The sequence below is a fragment of the Cynocephalus volans genome, chromosome 4 (genome assembly GCF_027409185.1).
Source record: "Cynocephalus volans isolate mCynVol1 chromosome 4, mCynVol1.pri, whole genome shotgun sequence".
NCBI lineage: Eukaryota > Metazoa > Chordata > Mammalia > Dermoptera > Cynocephalidae > Cynocephalus > Cynocephalus volans.
This window is the reverse complement of record NC_084463.1, coordinates 150,568,591-150,578,474: the sequence shown is the minus strand read 5'-3', so window position 1 is coordinate 150,578,474 and position 9,884 is coordinate 150,568,591. Positions and strand designations below refer to the sequence as shown.

At 34.5% G+C, this 9,884-nt stretch overlaps 1 protein-coding gene across 1 annotated transcript; it reads right to left on the bottom strand.

Moving 5' to 3' along the window:
- Window positions 1-1,325: 1,325 nt before the first annotated feature.
- LOC134377130 (olfactory receptor 5T2-like) lies at window positions 1,326-2,309 on the bottom strand (the record flags this gene model as incomplete). The annotated part of the gene is made up of 1 exon (XM_063095747.1): window positions 1,326-2,309. A coding segment is annotated over exon 1 (936 nt), but the record flags the coding sequence as incomplete, so codon positions are not given.
- Window positions 2,310-9,884: the final 7,575 nt, after the last annotated feature.

Genomic DNA, 9,884 nt, shown 5'->3' with positions numbered 1-9,884 from the left:
TTTCAGACTTGCTTAGGACCTATTACCCCTTTCTTTTGGCCAATTTCTCCCTGTTTTGAATGTGGATATGTACCTTATGCTTGCCAACTATTGTGTCTTGAAAATAGATAGCTTGTTTTGATTTCACAAATGGGACTTTTAACTTTGGATTTTTTAGATGAAACCAGTTAAGACTTTGGTGATGGAAAGAATGTATTTACCTGTAAGGACATAAACATTGAGGGCCAGGGGCAGAATGATTTGAACTGTGTCCCCCAAGAATTATGCATTAGTAGCTTGAACCCCACTGTGACTGTTAAGAGGGTGGGAAATCCTATTATTATAATTGAAAGGTGGGGCCTTGAAGATGTTAGATTTTGAGAACCATGACTTGTGAATGGATTGATAATGGTGCTCATGGGCATGGTTATCAGGGCTTTAAAAGGAGAGCATGTGAGAGTCTCTCTCTCTCTCTCTCTCTCTTTCTTTCTCTCTCTCTCTATTCCACCATTTTCTGCTACTTGAGACCCCTGCATTGCTATAAAGACACCACCAAAGAAAACCCTCACCGGATGTGTTTCCTGGACTTTGGACTTTAGGCTCCAAAACTATAAGCAATAAATTTTGTTTTCTTACAAATTACCCAGTTCCAGGTATTTGGCTATAAGCAATAAATATGAATTAATTTAACACACAAATCATCCTAGTGATGATATCTGGGAATTTGAACACATTACCTGTGGTGAGTGAACCTCAGGCTGTGATTAAATTGCTGGGAATGAGCATAGATCTATGTATAGAACAGACTGCTTTGAACAAGAGTCAGACAAAAATGACTCCACAGAAAATAACCTGAGCTTATGTGAACAATATTTTTTCATGTGGATTACGTTGTGTTTGATCAAGTTCGTCAGATATAACTATAATATTGTTTAGAATTATAACTATGGGACCCTATACAATTCAAGTTGTATGGAGAAAAAAACATAATATATAGTATTTGACATAATGACTATGTACACATATGCTTATGTGTTTGTGTTTTGTGTACATGAGTTAGTCTTAGCTTCTAGGACACACATGTGTAAATATGTGCATATATACATATATAATGTGCATATACATAAAATACTATGAACATAGTAATATGAAAATATATGATACTGTTTTTACTGCATGTATAAACAATATATGTAGGGGATTGGCATGCTCGTTATTCTTAAATGTCCAAGAAGAACAGAACTAAACTAATAAATTAAAACTGGCATCTCATTATACACTTTTGATATTGAGGTAAAGGGTATTCTTCCCAATTTTTTTCAATTTAATTCTCAATGTAAAAAATGTACTTTATTAATAAAACAATTTTTCCCCAAAACTTTCTGAATTGCCAATTTTACATCATTGTTCCTTAAACTGTAAATGATGGGATTTAGCATGGGAATCACAATGGTGTAGAATATTGACACTATCATGTCATGTTCCAAAGTGTAGTTGGAACTTGGTCTCACATACATGAAGAGTAGGGTTCCATGACAAATGGACACTCCGGTCAGGTGAGAGCCACATGTAGAGAACACTTTTTGTTTCCCTTCAGCAGAGTGCATCTTCAGAATGGCCACCAGAATGAAACCATAGGAGAATAGGACTATTAGGATAGTGGATATCTCAATAGAGCCAGTAAAGTAGAAGAGTAGCAGCTGGTTTTTGTGAGTGTCAGAACAAGAAATAGCGAGGAGAGGAGGGATATCACAAAAGAAATGTCTAATTTCATTGGATCCACAGAAGGACAGGCTGAACGTGGCCACTATGTGTGCTGTAGCATGTAAAATGCCACCAATATAGGAAGCAATGATGAGTGACACGTACACCCTGGGTGTCATACTCACTGAATACAGAAGTGGGTTGCAGATGGCTACAAAGCGATCATAGGCCATTGCAGCCAAGAGAAAGCATTCTGTGGTTCCAAAAGTAACAGCAAGAAACATCTGTGCTGCACATCCAGGGATTGAAATGACTTTATCTTTTGACATGAAGTCTAATAGCATATTTGGGGTAATAACTGAGGAAAACAAGGCATCCACAGAAGACAACACACTCAGAAAATAGTACATGGGGTTGTGAAGCCGGGAATCCCCAATGACCAGTATAATCAATCCTAAATTTCCCATGAGTGTAAAGAGGTAAATTGCTAGAAAGAAGAAGAAAAAGATGATCTGCAGTTCAACATTGTCTGTGAAGCCCTTCAGTACAAATATAGAAACTTCAGTGACATTCTCCATATTGAAATCTCATAGAACAAATTTGAAGGCATTTGTAAAATTACAGTTCATATCACTATAAACAATGAACAATATTGTGAATCAAGGGAACTTGAACTATATCTTCACATATATCCATTCTCGCACTCATGATTTTCTAGCAGCACGTCAGAAGACAGTGACGAGTGTTCATGCCATTCACTGCAGAATCAAATTGAAGACAGGAGTGTTCACTCACCGGCTGAACTCTTGCCATTTCAGAACAATCACAGGTCAACTGGTTAATTTACCACTGATTTCTATTAGCTGTTTTTTTATTAGATAACATTAAAACACCAAGTGAGTGACTGAAAAAGTTCTTGCTGATGTCCAAACACATGAGATACTATATCAGTGGACTGAGTACTAGAATTTGAGATCTTTAAGCAATTGTGTAAAGTGATTTGCTGTAATCTACTCACCTGCACATGAGAATCATAACATATACTTTACAAGATTGGAGCAGATATAAAATTGAACATTTACCTTTAAGTATAGAATGTACTAAATTTGGCTTGTTCTACAGAGTATTGTATCAGGATTAAATCTAATGAAAAATATTTTATCATTTTTCCCATAGCTATATAATGAATTTAAAATAATTATATATTGTTATCCCTATTATATCAAAATATAAGAGCACACATATTTGAATATGTCAGATGTTTTCTTGCCCACTATAGATAAATTCATGAGTGTTCTTACTTTGAACTATTTTCATCCATCAGAAAAATGAATGCATTCACTGTATTAGGAGTACTCATAACTCATATTTATCTCTACAAATAATTTAATTTAATATGCATACATACACACACACACACACACACACACACACATATATGTTTCATTTTATTCCTTTGTTCAAGGAAGTGTTGGTTTTTAATTTTTAGGCAGGACAGTGAATAAATCAGGTGTTGATGCAGGTAGTTGATTCACACGTGCACCAGGCAACAACTACATGCATCTAAAACCATCCAGTTTAGTATTTGGTATTTAGTAGCTAAAATATGTGCTGAATACCAACATCGTTGTTTTTGATATATTCCCTTCTATCTTCCAAAATATTTTTGAAATGATCTGAAATATTCTCTTACCCATGGAACAGCAAACACTGGTTTAGGCTCACTATGAATAAGGCTAATTTAGATTGCTTATATGCACTTACTCAACTCTTTATGAAACTCACAGGAGACATCCTGAGGGGAATATGCCCTAATTATCTCCTGGCTCAAAATAGCAAAATGATTATTTACTAGATGATAAAAATGTAAATGGTTCTTTAATAAGGCACTACATGCTGCTACTTATTGAATAAGTAGAGTTATTTGACTTCATTTAAAATGTTTTAGATTTGCATTTCCTTTACGATTAATGATGTTGCAGATCTTTTCACACATCTGTTGGTCATTTGCATGTCTTCTTGGGAGAAAAGTTTATTCAAGTCCTTGCCCATTTTTCAATCAGATTATAATTATATTTTTTATTATTGCTGTTCTTGAGTTGTTTGAGTTCCGTATGTATTTTTGATATTAATTCCTTATTAGATATATGGAGTGCAAATATTTTCTTCTGTCCTGTAGGTTGCCTTTTGACTCTGCTGATTGTTTTCTTTGCTGTGCAGAAGCTTTTATTATGACGTACTTCCACTCATGTAATTTTGTTTTTGTTGCTTGGCTTTTGGTATTATTTTCACAAAATTGTTAGGAAGCCCAAAGTTCTGAACCTCTATCCTTACATCTTCTTTTAAAATTTTTATTTTCATTACTTATCTTTAAATCCTTAATTCATTTTGAGGGGTTTTTTATATGGTATAAAACAAAGGTCTAATTTCACTCTTTTGCATATGCATATTCGGTTTTCCAAGCAACATTTGTTGAAGAGACCATCCATTCCTCATCGTGTTCTTGGTACTCTTGTTGAAAATCAGTTAGCCAAGTATTTGTGGGATTGTCTCTGGGCTCTCTCTTCAGTTTCATTGGTCTAGAGTTCTGTCTTTATTTCAGTATCACACTCGAATTATTGCAGTTTTATAATATATGGATTTTTTGATTTTCATGTTTTAGTATTTTTATTTACTTTATTACTTTATTGCACATAATTGTGGGTGTAGAGTGATATTTTGATGCATGTATACAATATGTGATATTTAAATCAGGATTATTAGCAAATTCATCACCACAAACATTTATCATGTCATTGTTTTGAGGATATTTGAACTCCTCTCTTCCAGACGTTTGAAAATATACAAGTTGTTAATTATAGACACCTAGTACAACTATAGAACACTAGAACTTATTTTTCCTATTTAGCTATAAGTTTATATCATTAAACACCTATATGTCCAATTTTTAGTAAGATGTACTTCTATTCTAAATAATTTCTTTCAAAGGACATTTTAATTCCCTAGAAGGTGGCTCATGGAAATAGCCCTTTGGAAAGCAGAGATGAGGTGTGGCCTATGACAGTACAAACAACTGGAGTGAAGGCATGTGGACTTCCAGGTAGAGAGTATGAGCTGCTCAAACCAAAAATAGGTAGACTGTAGAGGGCAATATAACTCCCCTGGGGAACTTAAAACCTCTCAATTTTGCTTTTGAATTTAAAAATAATTGTGAAGGATCTTGAAAGCAAATATTCTTTTTGTTCTTGATGTAATGGAAAAGTCTTTAAAATCACAAGTTGTGAGATCTACCCAAAATATTGAGATGTATACTCACAGTCCTTTAAGACAAAGTGAATTTCAAGGAAAAATGCATGGATCTTAAGTTATTTTGGAGTTGAAATTTATAAGATGGCATTTACCATTCTTCTGCAGATGGGGAATTTTGATGATTTTCTAATACTCAGGTTCTCAAAGGGATTCAGTGTGTGCCCCACCCAAGATTAACACACTTGTTGTGTTTTCAGTCCAGTGCAGCCCCAGATCATGGAATTAGGTCAGAGCTATTGCCCTTGCTGCAGTCTCAGAATGAAGGCCCCTTGTGGTTTCTTTTTCATGTCTTTCCTAATTTCACAGGTATGCTCACACAGTGCCTTGCTCCACAACTGTGTCCTGCATCTTCTCTGTACCCTAACCCCAACAAGTGTTGCTGTTAGTGTTTAAATACCAGATATCATTGAATCTCCTTGGCATCCAGCTGGGGAATTAATAGATTGAAATTTGATCAATTGTAAATAAACATTATTTTTCCTATCTTCATAAAAAAACATCTTTCTCGGCTGATGTCTCTCTTTGTTTAGTTGGTTGATTGTGTTGATTCATCACATCTGAATTAAAGTGTGACATGTGTTGTGTGAGTGTGTGTGTAAGAGTGTACACACTTTTGGAACTTTTGAATCAAGTGCTTTTGCTTGTCCTTCACTCAAAGACAGCTCTGTGTAAAGTTTCAAATTTTCAGCTAAATAATGTAGAAGAGGTACATAGTGAGTAAATTTTTGTAAAATTATAGTTTGAGCACTGGTGAATAAGACAGGTGCAAGATCGACCGCGTCCATAAAATATGCCCGAAGAGATGTTCTAGGCAGAATAATACTTCCCTTAAAAATGCCCATGTTCTAATCTAAGAACCTGTGAACATGCTACCTTTCATGTAAAAAGAAATGTGCTGATGTGATTAAGGGTCTGGAAGTGTCTAGGTTCTCATGGACTATTGCATGCCCAACATAGTCACAAGGTAGCAAGGGAGGAAGAAGGATAGAGTCAGTGGAGATGTGACAGTGGGAGGGGAGGTCAGAGTGATGGGATTGCTGGCTGATGTGAAACTTCACCAAGGGCTGTGGGAAACCTCTAGAACCTGGAAAAAGCAAGAAATCAGATTTTTCTCTAGAGGTTCCAGAAGGAACACAGACTAACTACACTTTGATTTTAGCTCAGAGAGACTAATTTTGAACTTCTGACCTCCAGACTTGTGGTATGATGCATTTGTGTTGTTTCTAGCTACTGTGTTTCTAGTGATTACTTACAGCAGTAATAGGAAAATAAAAGTAAGAGACAACAAAATTATTTTTAGAAAATTTACACGTGTAAACCTAATAAGAAGGTAAATAATACTGTTCTCATTATTGGACTTTGTTCATTTAACATTATGTACAGGATTGCTGTACAGGAAGTGTGAGTTTATCCCTCTTTCTCCAATTCTCTTCTCCTAGCTGGACCCAAAAGGAGTTGATTTCTATTGGGAAGTATATTTCTCCAATTACAAGTATATCAGCTGATGAAGCCAAATGTACCCACAATAAAGTAAAATTAAAGAGACACACACACAAATAAATAAATTTAAAAACTTATGTGCTAATGCTATTAAACTATTGCCAATGTTGTCCCTTGAGACTGGACATGTTCACCATATATACTGACTTTTTTGTTGCTTGAGGGTATTCTGCTTCTTTAAGACTGAATTAAAACTCAACTCACTTATCTGAGAACCACAGTTTTTAAATATTGGTTATTTCTGAGCTCCCTGTAAAAACCCTAAGTGCAGTTTTTCTTTTTCTTTTTTTTTTTCAGACACTGAATTTTAATCATATCAGCACCATATTTTCTCATTCCATTGTGCATTGTTACTATTTCACATGTATAGAGATATGCTACATAATAATGAGTAGCATCTTTTAAAAAATTGGCCAGGAGAGCTCTTGAGAATTGCTGACATTTTTAGTACAATGCCTTTTTTTTTTTTTTTTTTTTTCTTTTCTGGGCATGGGGATTTAATAAAATTTCAAAATCAGACTAAGTAAAAATGTTAAAAATATGTGTTGTTTAATGCTATGTTTTCATAACTAACTCTACCTCACAGTATGAAAATCTTAAAGACTCCCCCTAAAATTGCTAAAACTAGTAAATAAATTCAGTAAAGTGTCAGGAAACAAAATCAACACAAACAATTCAGCAGCCTTCCTTTATGCTAGCAATGAACTAGCCAAAGAAGAAATCAGGAAAGTAATTCCATTCACAATAGCTAAAAAAAAAAAAAAAAAAAAAAATGAAATACCTAGGAGTAAATTTAATAAAGGAGCTGAAAGATTCCTACAGTGACAAGTGTGAAACATTGTTGAAAAAAATTGAAGATGACACAAATAAATGGAAAGATACCATGTGCTCCTCTCTCTGAAGAAGACCTTGAGAGAATTATATTAAGTGAAACAAGTCAGGCACAGAAAGAGAAATACCACATGTTCTCACTTATTGGTGGGAGCTAAAAATTAATATATAAACTCACACACACACACACACACACACACACACACACACACACACACACACACACACAAAAACCGGGGTGGGGAAGAAGATATAACAACCACAATTATTTGAAGTTGATACGACAAGCAAACAGAAAGGACATTGTTGGGGGGGAGGGGGGGAGGGAGAAGGGAGGGAGGTTTTGGTGATGGGGAGCAATAATCAGCCACAATGTATATCGACAAAATAAAATTTAAAAAATAAAATAAAATAAAATAAAAAAATAAAGAAAGAAAGAAAAAAAAAAAAGAATTAATATCACAAAAATGTCCACATTGCCCAAAGCAATCTATACACCCAATACAATTTCTATCAAAACACCAATGACATTCTTCACGGATACAGAAAAAACAATCTTAAAATTTGCATGGAAACACCAAAAACTCTGCATAGCTTAAGCAACCTTGAAGAAAATGACAAAGTTGGAGGCATTACATGTCCTTACTTCCAAATATACTATAAACCTATAGCAGCCAAAACAGGTTGGTACTGCCATAAACAGAAAAATTGACCAATGGCATACATTAGAGAGCCCTGAAACAATCTTATGCACTTATAGCCAACTATTTTCCACAACGGTGCCAACACACAGTGGGGAAAGGGCAGCCTCTTCAATAATCAGTGTTGGGAAAACAGGATATACACAATCAGAAGGTGGAAACTAGACCCCTTTCTCTCACCATATGATAATCAACTCTAAATGGACTAAAGATCTAAACTTAAGACCCAAAACTTCTTGAAGGAAACATAGGGGAAGCAAGTACACAAAAATGTGAGAGGACAGTGCTTTTTTGAGTTAGACTTTAAAGGTATAGTCAACTAAAGCAAACATATGTAAATTGGACTACATCAAACTAAAAAGCTTCTGTATAGCAAGTGACACTATCAATAAATTCAACATACAGCCTATAGAATGTAGAAAATGTTTGCCAAGCACACATCAACAAGGGACTAATATCCAGAACATATAAGGAACCTAAATAACTGAACAGCAAAGGAAAAATATAATCTAATGAACAAATGTGCAAGGACCCGAACATACACTTCTCAAATGAAGACATACAACTGGCCAAGAAGCACATGAAAAAATGCTCAAAATTACTAATCATCAGAGAAATGCAAATTAAACTCAGAATGAGATATCATTTTATTGTAGTTAGATTGGATGTTATCCATAAGACAAAAAATAACAAATGCTGGTGTGAATGTGGAGAGAAAGGAACTCTCCTACATTGCTGGTGGGTTTTTAAACTGGTACAGCTACTGTGGAAAATAGTAAGGAGTTTCTTCAGAGAACTAATAATAAATCCACCCTACAACCCAGCTGTACCATACCCGTATATATAGTCAAAGTAATGAAATCAATATGTCAAAAAGACACTTACACTCCCTTGTTCATCTCAGCACTGTTCACAATAACCAAGAGTTGGAATCAACTTAAATGTCCATCAATGAATGGATAAAATAAGTGTTACATATATGCAATGGAATACTACTCAGCTATGTAATAAAATGATATCCTATCATTTGCAGCAACATGGATGGAACATGATGCCATCACATTAAGTGAAGTAAGTCAGGCACAAAATGACAAATACTGCCTGATATAGTGCATAAGTAAAAATCTAAAAAAGAAAAAAAAGTAGGAGTAGAGAGTAGAATAATGGTTACTAGAGGCTGTGGAAGGGGTGGGAGAGGAGATGGAAAGGGAGAGGAGGAAAAGTTGTGGACTAACGGGTACAAAACTCCACCATCTAACCTAAGTCAATCACCAACTTTTAAATTTGTGTCAATTTTATGAGTTTAGGATGGTTTTATATCATTTTATATTTACATATACATTTTCCAAATCATTATTAAAATATATGCATTATCCATAAGAGGTTTCTTCTTTGGTGAATTGCCCATAGGTAGAGTACTTTATTCATTGTCCTATGGATTTTTTGTTCATTATTTATTAATTCAGCAGATGTATAATTGTATGCATTTCTCAAGTCTGCAGCTAATTCTTTTAGTATGTTTATTATTATTTTGATGATGTACAATTTTAAAATTCTTTGGCATAAAATTTATCATTCTCTGTGATTTTGAGTTGTGTTTAAGGACCTCTTCCATGCTTAATTACATACACTCATTTATACATACACATATACAGGGGTGGCCCATATTTGCATGTTTGCATATTCACAGATAATGGATATCAACAACCAAGATTTGGTTTTGACACTTGAAAGAACCATGTGATATCCAAACAGAGGGAAGTCCAGACAGAAAAAAAAATTAAAAGGTGTTGTGTAGAAATATACAATATATTACTGTGGGTGGTGTCTGTATTTGTACAGCTGAGGTGTTATTTAAAT